The 13,954-nt window shown below is 64.7% G+C and overlaps 2 protein-coding genes across 2 annotated transcripts in view; one reads left to right on the top strand and one right to left on the bottom strand.

Moving 5' to 3' along the window:
- Window positions 1-2,388: 2,388 nt before the first annotated feature.
- NKPD1 (NTPase KAP family P-loop domain containing 1) lies at window positions 2,389-9,003 on the top strand. The gene is made up of 4 exons (XM_069458388.1): window positions 2,389-2,479; window positions 3,315-3,755; window positions 5,766-5,897; window positions 7,208-9,003. The coding sequence occupies exons 1-4, from the start codon at window positions 2,389-2,391 to the stop codon at window positions 9,001-9,003; spliced, it is 2,460 nt and encodes an 819-aa protein (XP_069314489.1).
- Window positions 9,004-13,207: 4,204 nt separating this feature from the next.
- Window positions 13,208-13,954, bottom strand: part of PPP1R37 (protein phosphatase 1 regulatory subunit 37) — a 42,814-nt gene continuing 42,067 nt past the window's right edge. Inside the window, exon 13 of the mRNA XM_069458551.1 lies at window positions 13,208-13,949. The gene's annotated coding sequence lies outside the window, so the exon portion shown is untranslated. The remainder of the gene's footprint in view (window positions 13,950-13,954) is intronic.

The following is a 13,954-nucleotide window of genomic DNA, read 5'->3' as shown; positions in this document are numbered from 1 at the left end:
GGACGGGTCCCCTTGCTTGGAGGAGGGGTCGTCTCCGCCTCTGTAGAGTCTGGTCCCCACAGCTCCTCTGGCCCTGCCTTGGGCTGCCGTCTCCGAGCCCACTCGGCTGAGCTCGTGTCCCCTGACCTGCCTCTGCCTTTGCACGCACGTGCCTGCCTGGCCCACTGCCCACGCTCCTGCGCCCCCTGCCATGTCCTGCAGCTCCCCAGCCTCCGCGCCCCTCGGGCAGCCCTGGACCTGCCTGAGGGGTCTAGTTGTTACCTTGGGACACGCCTCCTCTTGGGTCCCTCTGGACCCCTCCTCCAGGTGCTGGCACTGCCCAGCGCAGAGCCTGGCACTTGGGAACCCCGGGCAGATGTTTCCTGAGTGAGTGGAAGTTACTCAGCCGCACAGGGAGCGGGGATTGGCACGGAGGGTCACTGGGGACTGTGGACTCGGTCCACGATCAGACACGCAGCCCCGCCTCCCCGAGGGCCCGGGGCGTGGGGGGGAGCGGGGGGCTTTGGGAGGACGGAAGGACCGTGGGAGGAGACACAGAATTGTCCCAGGTGGAAGGAAGCGGGCCTGGCTCCAGCCACACGGGGGCAGTGTTTGGTCACTGGGCAGAAGCCCTAGAGGGGCATCCTGCAGGCCAGGTGGTTCCTTTGGTCCTGTGTCCCCTCATCCTGGATACTGTCCGGTGGTCGCCTCCCCCCATCCCCAGTCTCAGGGAAGCGACTGTTTACCCCACCACGCCGGCAGCACCGGGAGCCAGGCCTGGGGGGAGAGGGCGTCGCGGCACCTCATGTCCCCCTGACCCAGCCCCACCTGGCCCTCACCTCTCAAGTGGCCCGTGCAAGGGGACAGCCACTGCGCGCCAGCACAGCAGGCAGGGGGCAGAGCCGCGGCGAGCCTGGGGCACCAGCCGCTGCCAGCGTTCAAATTCCCACTCTGCCTCTGTGTGCCCTGGGGCGAGGGACTTCCCGTCTCTGGGCCTCAGTTTCCTCATCTGTGGAGTGGGCATCACGCCTGCCCCACTGGGTCGTGGCGGGGAAGGAAGGGAGCGAGCGTGTGTGCTGTCATCCTCCTTCTATGGGAAGCGTCTAGAGCGGCACCGGGCAAGTGGGTCAGTGGTGCCTTGCCGGGTGCCAGGCCCGAGCTAAGTGGACTCCCACTGGTTCCTCCTGACTGCGAGAGACAGACGCCAACGCCGGCCACCCAGCAATGAGGAAGCTGGGCTCAGAGAGGTGAAGTCACTTGCCCAAGGTAACACACCTGGAGGAGCCGGCATCCGAGTCCTGGACTGTGTTCCTCACTCGGCCGGGCCTCTTCTCCCTGTCCCAGTGTCCTGACCACCCTCGCCCCACCCCCCAACAGACGCGCCCCAGGGGCCGGCCTGATAGACCCCGTGGCCGTGTGCAAGGAGCCCCAGGTGGCACTGTGGGCCCATCGCCACCCCTCAGTCCTCGAGAGCAGAGAGCACCAGGCGGGGCGGGCGTGCTGGGGAAGGGGCGGGGACAGGCGGGCGAACCGGTCGGGCGGGCGGGCGGCTCAGCCCGGGCCTCCCTCCGTTGGGACCTGCACTGACAGTCTGGTCTGGCGGAGCTGGCGCGGCAGCCTGGCGGGGCAGGGAGCTGGGGCCGCAAGGCCACCGTCAGGTACCAGGGACCTGGGGCTGGGGGGGGGAGGTGGCAGGCAGGCCCCCAGCCCTCATCACCCCAATTCCCTCTGCCCCTTGGACTCCCCATCCCTGGCCCCCTACAGCATCCTTCCCCTGTCCTGCTTCCGGCTCTGTTCGGTCTACACCCGGTACACCCCATCCCGCCCGGGTGTGCTGAGCCCCTTCCGGGGCTGGACCACTGCGATTTCATGGCTCCCCCAGAACTGCCCTCCCTACACCCCTCATTCAGCCCCCCAAGTGTACCCAGCACTGAAATTTCAATCACCCCACATTCCCGTCTGCTCCCCAGTTCACCTCACGGGTTCTGTGTCCCTTGGAGCCGCACCAGCCTCCCACCCCCACAGCGCCCCTCCTTAGTGCCCCCTAGCGTCACTCAGCTGCCACTCTGGCTCCCCCAGTTCCCAGGCCCACGTCTGCTCAGCACTCCCCAATGTCCTGGCTGTGTGGAAACTCCCAGGGGCCCCCACACAACGAGCCACCCACCCCCAAATTAGCGCCTGGCCACCCCTCCCCCATCCTGACCCCGCTATTGTATCCTGACAAGCTCACCCCAAGAAGGTAACCCAGGATCATCTGGGACCAGGCCTCTCACCTGTCCAGGCTGTCCTGGAACAGGGCAGGGACCCAGCCTCAGCCCTGCTGCTGGTGCCCGAGGGGGCTGGCCGCTGAGCCCGTCGTCTTCCTCCCGCCACAGGAGCAGGTCCCCGCCGCCCAGCCGCCCGGCCGCCATGCACAAGCGCTACAATGTCCACTTCGCCAAGGGCCCCCAGACCCCCACCGACTGCTACTTCTTGGACCCAGAGTTGGGGCAGCAAAAAGGTAAGGCTTCGCTCTGGGGGGCGGGCATGGCAGGCAGAGAGGCCTGGGAGGCGGCCTGGGATGGGGTAACAGAAGAACCGCCGTCCCCACGGAGGCATCCGCACGGTGGGGCTGGGGCTGGGGGACCACAGCCTTGGGGGGGAACCAAAGGTAGGAGCCAGGGCTGGAGACGGAAGCAGGGGAGGGCCCCCTGGCCTGCCCCCTCCCCCAGTGTGGGGGCAGACCCCAACCTGGGGGACAGCAATGTGGCAGGAGTGAGGAGAGGGAGACCCCACACCGGGTGTGCTGAACGAGGTGGGGGCTCAGCATCCGGTGGTGACCGCAGGTGCCCAGGGTGGGGAGGGGGCAATTACCTCCCATTAGGGCTGATTCAGCCTCCCGGGGCCGGGCGGTGCCCAGCCTCCCTGGCCAGGGCCTTCCTGCCACCCTGGCCCAAGCCCAGGGACAAGGCCTCCTTCCCAGTCCCTGGCGTATCCCCTCCCCACGGCCACCACCTGTCACTCTGGCCTCCCCTGGATCAACAAGGCCACCTCCCAGTGGATTCCTCTCTGCCCCAATCCCACACTGGGGACCCCACCAGGGACCGACCTCAGGCGGCGTCCTCTGTCCCAGCCCCTTGCCTGGGCGCCTCTTTCCTCCGCCCGCCCGTGGGGGAGCACAGACCTGGGTCCCCTCGCATCCCCCCTCCTCGTGCTCTCTCTGACTTCTTTGGGGCCTCTGGGGTTCCCAAGAATGCTCCAGCCCAGGCTCCACCTGGAGGGGCGACCTGGCCCGTGCTGGTGTCCCCCAGGGGCCAGGGACCCAGGCCCAGTCACCCCCACTTCCTTCCTTCCAGGATGCTGTCATCAGTGGCGCCATGACCCAGCTGCCCCACGAGTCCACGGGCCCTGTTGGCCATCCCCCCAGTCACGCTGGCAGCAGGCCTACCACTGCCACAAGGGGGTACGTGGCAGCTGCCACCAGGGCCCCCAGCCCCCCGTCCTGCAGCACCGGCGGCAGCCCCAGCTCCCACCTCCCAGCCCCTCATGGCAGCAGCTCTGCGCCACTCACAGGGCCCAGAAGGGGCTCCCTGCTACCACCACTGCCCCCAGGGGACCAGCCAGCGCCCCCCGGCCGCCCCCCAGGCCTACCACCTCGCCTAGCACGGCACCCGTCATGGCCAGCGGCGGCCCAGCGCTGCCCTCCACAGCCGGCGCCCTCCTGGAGCCCAGCGAGCCCACTGATGCCCGGCCCCTGCCCGCGCCCGCGGCCTGCGGCTCCTTCACCTACAGCTCCGGTGCTCACCCAGCCCCTGAGGGCTCTGTGCCCGGCTCCCGCCGCCTCGCTTCCCGCCTGGGCCTCCTGCTCCCTGGCTGGCGCCTCGGGCCCGCCCTCATGCCACGCTCGGGTCCCTGCCCAAGAGCGGCGCTCACCCCACCCCGGGTCTCGGGCCGGCTGCCTCTGCTTCACCTGTTGGGGTCTGAGGCTTCTGCGCCAGGCCTGTCCACGGTGCCTCCGCCCGGGCTCGGCTGCAAGGGCCTCCCTCTCCCGCTGCCAACGCCCCGGCTCTGCTTTCTCTCCTCCCAGCCCTCCCTCCCCTGGCCCGGCAGGCCACAGGGGACGTGGGCAGGGGGTGGTGGCACCAGCGTGCTGGCTAGCTCTGGTGTGGGGGAGACAGACCAAGCGTGAAGCTGCGACAAGAGGAAGGGAGCAGCCTGGGGAGAGAGAGGACAGTTCAGTGTCGGAGTGACTCGCTTGTTCATCCATGCCATGACTCGGGACCGAACACCCACGTGTGTGCCAGGCTCTGTCTTGGGGGCACGGCAGGCCCAGCAGAGAGCCGTCTCCGTGCAGCTCACGTTCTGCTGGGGGTGGGGACAGGTTGGGGACACAAGATAAACAAGGAAGCTTAAGTGTGCCACCCAGTGACAGCCACATGGGGGGACAATAAAGCAGGGAGAGGCGATGGGGTGCAGATTAAATAGGGTCATCAGGCCAGGCCTCGTGCGACATTTAAGCAAAGACGGAGCAGCAGGATCATAAATGCAAAGACTAAGGTGGCGAGTTCCAGGGACAGCAAGGAGGCGGGAGTCCCGGCGAGAGGTGCTGGCAGCCTGACCAGGGTCCTGTGCAGCAGAGATGGGGACATGTGGCTGGTTTCTAGGTCTGGTTTGAAAGTAGAGCAACAGGGACTCAACAGGGACCAGCTCTAGGTCTGTCCCAACCTTGTCACTGCAGCCTCAGGGCCTTGATGCCCATTGCACATGCAGGGACATAGAGGCTAGGGGAGGTGAGGTCACCTCTCGATCCTGCCCGTCACCTCAGCCGACCCATCCAGCTGCTTCCACCCGCCTTCTGGGCTCTTCCGCCAGGCGTGGCCTGTTTCCTGCAGCCCACCGGGTCTCTCGAAAACTGGGCTGCACCATGAGGCTGGCCCAGCGCCCCCATGAGTGAATCCTACCTTTTTGGCACCCTAATTCCAGGTCCAGGAAGTGGACCTGCCGTCTGCCCTCTAGAGTGGACACTGCGGTGCTTATGCATGGCGCCCAGGGCCCTAAGTGGCCCCTGGAGACACCAGCGTTAGCCGAGGGCCCAGCACCGGCCAGACCCGTTGGCAGCCCTGCGCCCTGGCGTCTGTGCCACCCGCTCTTGAGAGGAGGGCGCTGAGCCTTGCAGAGGTGTCTCCCCAGGTCCTGCAGAGAGAGGTGGTGGGGCTGAGACTGGAACTCGGGTCTGCGCACCTCTGTCCCAAGCCTGTGCTGCGGTGGGACTAGTGACTTGTGGGCGTGAGGGCACAGTAAGGGAGGGAGGCCAGGTGAGGGGTGGGCAGGAAGCTGAGAGGGGCCCTCCACGCGGGTGCCAGGCTAGCAGAGCAGGCAGGAGTGGAGCGGGGACTGTCAGGGTGGAAAGCGGTGTCATAGCACTCGAGGGCCTCATGTCTCAAGAAAAGCCCGTGGGATTTTCCTGGAGGGGACCACAGGTTGGTGGCCAAGCCAGCCTGGTGATCCAGGGCCGGGACAGCCAGTGTCCCACAAGCCTCCGGTCTGGGGCTGGGGAGTGTCCAGCATCCCAGCCTCAGCCGGGCGGGACCAGGGTTAGATCCTCCTGTAGGCTCCAAGGGACAGATGCGGCCCTGGCAGTGGAGGCTGCTGGGGGCCACAGAAACCTCTGCTGCAGGCTTTGACCTGAGTCACTTCCGGGGATCCAAGAGGGGATGCTGGTGCAGGGCGGGCTGTGTGGGGCAGACGGGAGGAGGGCAGTGCCTGGCCAGCTTCACTGACTCAGTTTCCCCACCCCCAACCTCCAGGCATCCTGACAGAGGATGACGTCTACTGCAGCTGCCTAGCAAAGACACTCTGCCACGTGCCTGTCCCTGTGACTGTGGGTTTCTATGCCCCCTTCGGCTGCCGCCTGCACATGATGCTGGACAAGATCACCGGTGAGGACGTGTGTGTGTGTTGGGGGGGATTGGGGAGGATGAGAAACGGAGCCTCTGGTCCCTACCGAGCTCCAGCCGTCCCCACATCCCCTCGCCCCTGCCCCAGCCCAGGCCCTCCCGTGCCCACGCCTCTGCCCCCGGCTCCTGCCCCACCGGCCTCCTGGCCGCCTCCAAGTCTCACCTCCCTCCAGTCCCCACCACCAAATCCACTCCAAGGAACTTCTCTGAAATACACATGTGGTCCTGTCCCTCCCCTGCTCAGAGCCTTCCATGCTCCCCAGCACCCGAGGGAAAGAGCCCAGCGTCCTCACTGAGGCTGCAGGCTCCTGCCAAGCCCCCCTGGTCTCTGTGTCCCCCGACCCACCTCTTCTCCGCAGCCCCGGCCCTGTGCTGGGCCCTCACAGACACCTGACAGACAGATGTCCCCTGAATTCATGAGCTAAAACCCAGCCTGGCTCCGCAGCTGCTCTGACCTCGTTCACCCTGCTGGGGCTCGGACCTCAGCCCAAAGTGTGGCCAGAGGGGCTGGGGGTGACTGTCCTTGTGCCCAGCCCTGGTGCAGGCCCAACAGCCTTTCATTCCTGAGCACCTGCTAAACGAGTCCATGTCCTGCCCCTGTGTTGTCACAGAGGAACAAACAGGTTCCCGGGAAGAGATTAGGATATAAGGAAAAAAGCGACAGCATCACGGGCAGGTCCTGCTCTGTGCGCGGTGACTTAGTCACTCCCGCTCGTTCACTCCCTGCGCTCCGAGACAGATCCTGCCCCCGACTTCTCATGATCCGTCCTTCACACATTCCCCTAGCACCTCCTCGGTGCCCAGGGGACACAGCAGTGATCAAGACAACCGGGGCTCACAGTCTAGCAGGGGAGACAGGCTTGTCCTCAGACAGTGATGACCCAGAGTGGGAAGAGCTGAGCGCCCTTGACCCAGCCTGAGGGTCAGGGAGGGCTCCCTGGGGGAGGAGCAGCAAGGCAGGGAAATGGCACTTCTCTTCCTCAGCGTCTCTCATTCATTCCTTAGGACCACCCGCCAGCCCCCCAGCCTTCCCCCCTCTACCTGGGACCTCTGGATCTGCCTCCAGCCCCTTGCCCAGTCCTGGCTTTTTCTTGTGTCCCTTCTTGCCCCCGCCCCAGCCTCGCCCTTAGACCCTTCTGCGGTCCCAGCTCTTTAGGGCCGGCCGGGAGGCACCTTCTGAGGTCCAGGCCCGCCTCCCGCCAGGTCTGGTCTCCTGTTCTCTGCTTAGTGCCCCGGGTCTCTCCGGGGACACCCGGCCCGTCGGCCTCTCACGTCCCCCGCCCTTTCCACAGCGCTGATGCAGCAAGAGGCGGCGCAGCGCGAGCTGGAGGAGCTGCAGCACGTGCAGTGGCAGCCGCGGGGCGTGCGCGGCTGGAGCCTCCCGCAGCTGCTGTGGTACCTGGTGTTCCTGCAGCCGATCATCACCGAGGTGCACCTGCGGCGCAAGAACGTGCAGTTCCTCTTCATCCGCTTCAGCGCCTGGCAGTACGCGGGCACCGACAAGCTGTGGGCCGGGCTGGTGACCACGCTGTGCGAGGGCATCCGCCACCACTACGGCCCGCTGCCCTTCAGTGTGTACTCGGTGATGGGCAACAAGCCGCTCACGACGCCGGGCTGCTGCCAGCGCGAGTGGCACTGCCGGCGCCGCGTGTGCCTGGGGCTGCTGGGGCTGCTGGCGGCGCTGGCCCTGGGCGTGGCCCTGCTGTACCTGTCGCTGGGCGGCCACGAGCACGGCCACGGCGGCCCGGGCGGCAGCCTGCTCAAGGTGTTCGGCGGCGCCGCCACCACGCTGTCGGGCTCGGGACTGCTCATGGCCGTGTACTCGGTGGGCAAGCACCTGTTCGTGAGCCAGCGCAAGAAGATCGAGCGGCTGGTGTCGCGCGAGAAGTTCGGCAGCCAGCTGGGCTTCATGTGCGAGGTGAAGAAGGAGGTGGAGCTGCTCACCGACTTCCTGTGCTTCCTGGAGATCTACCAGCGGCGGCGGCTGCGCGTCGTGCTCGAGGTCACCGGGCTGGACACGTGCTACCCGGAGCGCGTGGTGGGCGTGCTCAACGCCATCAACACGCTGCTGTCCGACAGCCACGCGCCCTTCATCTTCATCCTGGTCGTGGACCCCAGCATCCTGGCCGCGTGCCTCGAGAGCGCCGGCAACATGAAGGGGACGGCGGACAACGGCTACCTCTTCCTCAACCGCACCGTCACGCTGCCCTTCTCCGTGCCCATCATGGGCCCCCGCACCAAGCTGCAGTTCCTGCACGACGCCGTGCAGAGCCGCGACGACCTGCTCTACCGCGAGATCACGGGCAAGCCGCGGCCGCTGGCGGGCGGGGGCGGGGGCGGCGAGGGCGCGCAGCTGCTGGCGGTGGAGACGCAGGCGGGGCCCGAGCACGCGCAGGGCCGCGTGGACGCCGAGGCGGCGCGCAGCATCCAGGAGGCGCTCTTTTGCCTGCACGACGAGCGCGACTGCCTCTACGAGTACGTGCCCGACAACGTGGTGTCCATGCGGCGCATCGTCAACACGGTGCCCATCACCGTGCGTCTGCTGCAGCAGCAGCAGGGTGACTTGGGGGGCCCCACGCCGCGCCAGGCCGTGGCTTGGGTGGTGCTCGCCAACCAGTGGCCCTGCCGCCTCAGCTGGGCGCTGCAGTGCCTGGAGGACCGGCAGCAGGCGGGGGGCGCGCCCGACGGCCGCGCGCGCCTCTGGGACGTGTTCCGCGACAACAGCCGCGAGCTGCACACCATGACCAAGGCGTTGCAGAACGTGCTCGACCTGGACGGTGACCCCGAGCTTTTCGAGCGCTTCTTGGGTGCTGACTTCCCCTTCACTGTGGCCGAGGCGCAGAGCCTGCTGCGCTGCACGGTCAACCTGGACCACTCCATCCGCCGCCGCATGGGTCTCATCCGAGCTGTCAGCGCGCTCAAGCCCCCCAGCCCGCCCAAGTCCCCTGCCCACGACGCCCCCCACGCTGCCAACGGAGCCAACCACGTCTCCAGGGCGTCCCCAATAGGCCACGCTGCAGGACACACCAGCGAAGCCCACCATCCCCGGGACCGGGCCCATGGGAGCAAGCCAAGGCCGGTGGCCTGAGCGCCCTTCAATCCGGGGAACCCAGGCCAGGGGAGCCCTGAATGCAGCACTGCGCAGGCAGCAACAGGCGCCAGCCTCTCCACCTGCCCACGCTGGACGGAGGGGGCGGGATGGGCCCAGGATCCAGGGTCTGAATGAGGCCTGCGGGGCTGCCCCCACCAGATGAACCTGTGAACTTGAGGGCGCGTGGGCAGCAGCCTGCAGGAGCAGGGCGGCGTGCCAGTGCCGGTGTGCGAGCGCAGGCACAGGGCCAGCCAGGAACTCGGAGCACAAATGCAGTAAATGAAAGAGTCAAAGCCTCGGGTTGGTCTTTATGTCCTGGTCTCCGGGCTCAGTGGGATGGGGGACTAGGCCTGCCCTGTCCCACCGTCCACTTTCTCCCCAGGGAGCCAGGCCGGAGCTGCCCTGGTGCCTCAGCTGGCATCCAGGCATCCGGGCAGGTGGGGCCGCGGGGGTGGTGGGCGAGGCGGGGGGCGGGGGGCGGGCAGGCAGAGATGAAGGGCGGATGGCCCAGTTGACTCAGGCAATGGGGAGTGCCCAGGCCTCAGGGGATCCAGGTCCTTGTCCCCACGCCCTAGCCTGCCCCTCTGTGAACAGGGCAGGAGGTGTCATTTCCGAGGGTGGTGTCCCTGGTGGCCTCAGTAAGCTGCTCTGTGTCCCAGGGTGGCTCTGCCCTCGTGGTGATGGGTTAATTAGGCCTCACTGGCACCTTGGCCAGTCGGGTGGGTGGCACTGCCTCCCCCAGACAAGTAACTGTCTAGAGCGTACCTGCTTTTGGGGTCACTCAGGGACCACCCAAGGGCCACTGGTTAGTCACTGACACAGAAACCACCTGATCAGCCCCTTGAGGACAGGGAAGTTGAGCAGAGATGGGGACACTTGGGGGACACACAGGGTCTGAGCCAGAGTCAGGCAGGAGGGGTGTTACTAGGGCTGGAGCTGGACTCTGCATGGGTGGCTCACTGCCTTCCCTGCCCAGGGGGACAGAAACCTCGGGTGGGGCTGTCGCTCCTCTGCGCAGCTCCTCATTGGTCAAATATCTAAGCACACAGGCCTGTGGGGTGCCTGGGTCTAGTGTGGGGGGGGGGGGAGGGCAGCAGGGACTCAACATACCCTGGCACCAGAGGTCAAGGGTGTGACTTTTTTTTTTTTTTTTGAGACAGTCTCACTCTGTTGCCCAGGCTAGAGTGCTGTGGCGTCAGCCTAGCTCACAGCAACCTCAAACTCCTGGGCTCAAGCGATCCTCCTGCCTCAGCCTCCTGAGTAGCTGGGACTACAGGCATGCACCACCATGCCCGGCTAATTTTTTCTATATATTTTTAGTTGTCCAACTAATTTCTTTCTATATTCAGTAGGGATGGGGTCTTGCTCTTGCTCAGGCTGAGCTCAAGCGATCCACCGGCCTCGGCCTCCCAGAGTGCTAGGATTACAGGTGTGAGCCACCACGCCCAGCCAAAGGTGTGACTTCTGAGCGAGGGCCCTGAGGGCAAAAGGGACAATCCCCAAGGACCCAAGGCACCCACTCTCAGGCCATGGGGCTGTGGGGCCATTGGCCTCACATGCCTTAGCTTCCAGGCCAGGCACAGCATCCAGGCCTGGCCGACCCCAGCACTCGTCTCTCCTGGCCACAATGATTGTGTCACAGGTAGACACAGGTCAGTGGGAGCCCTGGGATTTTCCCTGGAACTGTCCGCGCAGTGGGGGCTGATTTTCATGCCTGGCATGGCCAAGCTGGGGGCACAGGCCTGGGCCTGCTGGGAGATGTCCAACAGTCGGGGAGAGCTGCCCAAACATGGAGCCACCACAGAGGGAGAGACATGGGGCCTCGTGACACTGGTAAGCCAGTGTGTCTGTCAATGTGCTGTTGGGGCCACTGTATCTCCTTCCTTTTTGCCTCCCTTAAGCCAGTTTCAGTGGGTTTGTTTCTTACCACCAGAGTCCAGGCTGAAAATAAATGTTTACTCCTGGCACCAGGAGCGGGTGCTGTAAGAGACACTAATGTGCGGACTTGGCTGGAGGCGGGGAGGACTGAGGACGCCCCGTTAGAAGCTGCAGCCCGTTACGTGGTACCCACGCAGTGGTCAAAATGTTGTCCGTTTTTTCTTAAGACTGACCATGGTCGGGCACAGTGACTCACGCCTGTAATCCCGCACTTTGGGAAGCTGAGGCAGAGGATGGCTTGAGCCCAGTTCAAGGTTACCGTGAGCTACAACTCTGACCTTGCGCCTCTACAGCTAGAGTTTTGGGAGAGTGTGAAAGGAAACAGGACGTCAGAGTGGCTCGCCATGGCTGGGGCAGCTTGCTGTCCCCCAGGTCCCACGTTCCTCTCTACAGTGTGGAGCTTTTCTGGGAACGTGCCCCTAGGTGAGGCCGGGGGACTAGTTCTCACCGAAAGGAGCATGCGTGGCGCTCGCCCCTTTCCCGCCATGGCACCGAGTGAGAAGCAGGTTTGCCTGCGCTCTCCTGCCTCGTCTGCCTGCTGGATCCAGGGGCTCCTGAGCCCCCGGGGGGTGACAGAACCACAGGAAGGGGCCTGGGTCCATGAATCACTTGGTGAACAGCTGCCTGCCGCTATGAGTACCAGTAGTGACAGCAAATGTCATCTTCTGTGTTAGGGCGCTGAGATCTTTAAGATTTGGTACAGGGTCAAGCCAAGTAATTAAGGAGACCCCTGCTGTCCTCAGCAAAGGCTACAGACACACGACACGCTTGGGCGACGCCTGGGGGGCTGAAGGGGAGCGAACACTTGCCCAAGGGGCTCCTCTCTGCCTCCAGCCATCGATCCAGAACCCCCAAAAGTCAGAAAACCGGGAGCGCTTCGGAGAAGCTGTGTTCCTTTCCTGCGACAGCTACAACACAGCACGACAGCCTGGGAACAAGTTCATTGTCTCGTCGCTGGAGGCTTAAGTCCAAAATTAAGGGGGACCCTTCCTTGCCTCTTCCCAGCTTCTGGGGCGTCACTGGCACTCAGGCGTTCCGTGGCTTGCAGATGTGTCACCCCATCCTCTGTCTTCAGAGGTCTCCCTGTGTGTCCCAGTTTCCCTTTAGGGACACCAGTCATACTGGATTAGGGCCCATGCTGATGACCCCATTTTAACTTGATTAGCTTTGTCAAGACCCATTTCCAACTAAGGTCACTTCCTAAGGTACTGGGGGTTAGCACTTGAACATACCTTTTTTGTGTGAGGGGACACAGTGCAAACCCCTAACTGTCGCAAAGGTCCGATTCTTCCCCCGCCCCCAGGCTACATGGAGCACAAGCAAGGGCAAGGGACAGGCTGGGGAGGACCCCGGCCCCTCACAGGTGCCACAAGAGGGGCAGACAAACTGAGCCCCCCACATCCCCAGCCCCACCTCAGGTGGAGGCAGAGGGACAGGGGCTGGGCGAGCACCTGACACAGCTGTCCCTGCTGAGACAATGCGGAACCTCGTGGCAAATGGCTGAAACTGACCGAAGGCCCACGAAGATCTCTGGGGTCTGGACAGACCCCAGCCAGGCAGGCGAAGGGCTGCCGAGTCTCAGCACCTTGCGGGTGCTACAACTGGCGCTGGCCGCACCGTGTGGCTTCCATGAGCCCCTCGCCTGAATGACAGTCCTAACTGCGGTTGTTCCAGGGAGCAATTAGGACACTTGTAGCTGCAAGTGACTAAAGGATAAACCAACTGGCTTAAATAAGCAAGGTGTTTACCACAGTGCCAAGGTATCTGGGGCCAGGATGACGCCGGGTTTACGCAGGAGCTGAATGACACCAGGGCTCCTGGCCGGCAGGTTCCCATGACCTTGCCACCTTCAACTACATCAGCCACCCACACAGGGAAGAGGGTGGGTGGCCCGGGCCTGCCCTGCTGGCTGGTTCTCTCATATTCTAAACGGAGAAACATCTCCCAGATGCTCACCAGTGTCCCGCCGCGCCCAGGATCGTGCTGGGGAAGGGAACAGGCCGCGCAGACAGGCTCCTGGGGCTGGAGGGGACAGGCTGGGATCTGCTCTCCCTGAGCCGCACGACTGGGCAGAGGAAAGACCTCTGACCCCACGTGCCACATCCAGCACCCTGAGAACCCAGACCTGAAGCTGGGAGTTATTTGGGGCGAGGGTGGGTGTAAGCAGGGCTGCCGGTGAGTTGGTGGGCGAGACCCCCGAGCGTGGACACAAAGAGGGGGCCGGGGCACCGAGGATCAGCACGAAACAGAGAGCAGGCAGGTGGTGAACCCAGCCCCGATTTATTAGAAAAGGTGTGAACAGAGTTGCACCGATAGGAGTAGCCCCTCCCCTGCCCTCTGCCCACCCTCACCCGCACCCACGCCGCCCACCCACCCTCGGGTTGTAGTGCCTCTCAGGGCGCAGCCTCAAGTGGCCTGGCAGCAGGGTCCCCGGAAACCTGGCTGCTGCCCGCCCCAGCTCCCTGATAGATTTATTGCACTTAAGAAAAGGAAAGCTCTGATCCTCTGCTCCCATCCCCCCGCCCCCGCCCCGGCCCTCACCCTGTCTGGGGCTGTTCTACCAACGTCAACCACCACCATCACTCACCGCCCCTCCCACGCCACGTTTCCTGTCTGGTCCTGTGCCCAGGACAACTGGGGGGCCATCCCGCCACCACCCAGGACTCCTGCCCGCGACAGGGCAGGCCTGGCTGGCCAGGCCCCTCCAGAACAGGAGCCTGGTCCCGTGGCCTGGTGGCCTGATGTCCTTGGAGACCTCCTCCCCCTCCTCTCCACCCCCAGCCCAGAGTCTTCGAGCGGAGGACACATAAATAGAAGTGCTTAGGTCAGGGTGGGGAGGGCCACTCCCTGTAGCTGCTGCACCCTTGTAGTGTTGCTGTGGGGGGAGGGGGTCCCAAAAGCGGCCCCACCCCTGGCGTCCTGGGCTCAGGAAGGCTGGGGGTGAGGGCGAGCAGACTCTCATGGCTCTGGCCTCAGTTCATCGAAGACCAATCGGGAAAAAGGAACTTGG

This window comes from Eulemur rufifrons, chromosome 24 (genome assembly GCF_041146395.1).
Source record: "Eulemur rufifrons isolate Redbay chromosome 24, OSU_ERuf_1, whole genome shotgun sequence".
Classification (NCBI taxonomy): Eukaryota; Metazoa; Chordata; class Mammalia; order Primates; family Lemuridae; genus Eulemur; species Eulemur rufifrons.
This window is presented reverse-complemented; position numbering and strand designations above follow the sequence as displayed.

Coding starts and splice junctions, on each gene's coding strand:
- NKPD1 (XM_069458388.1), top strand. CDS start 2,389: ATGCACAAGCGCTACAATGTCCACTTCGCCAAGGGCCCCCAGACCCCC. Junction 3,756..5,765: donor CTCCTTCACCTACAGCTCCG/GTGCTCACCCAG, acceptor CCCAACCTCCAG/GCATCCTGACAGAGGATGAC. Junction 5,898..7,207: donor GATGCTGGACAAGATCACCG/GTGAGGACGTGT, acceptor CCCTTTCCACAG/CGCTGATGCAGCAAGAGGCG.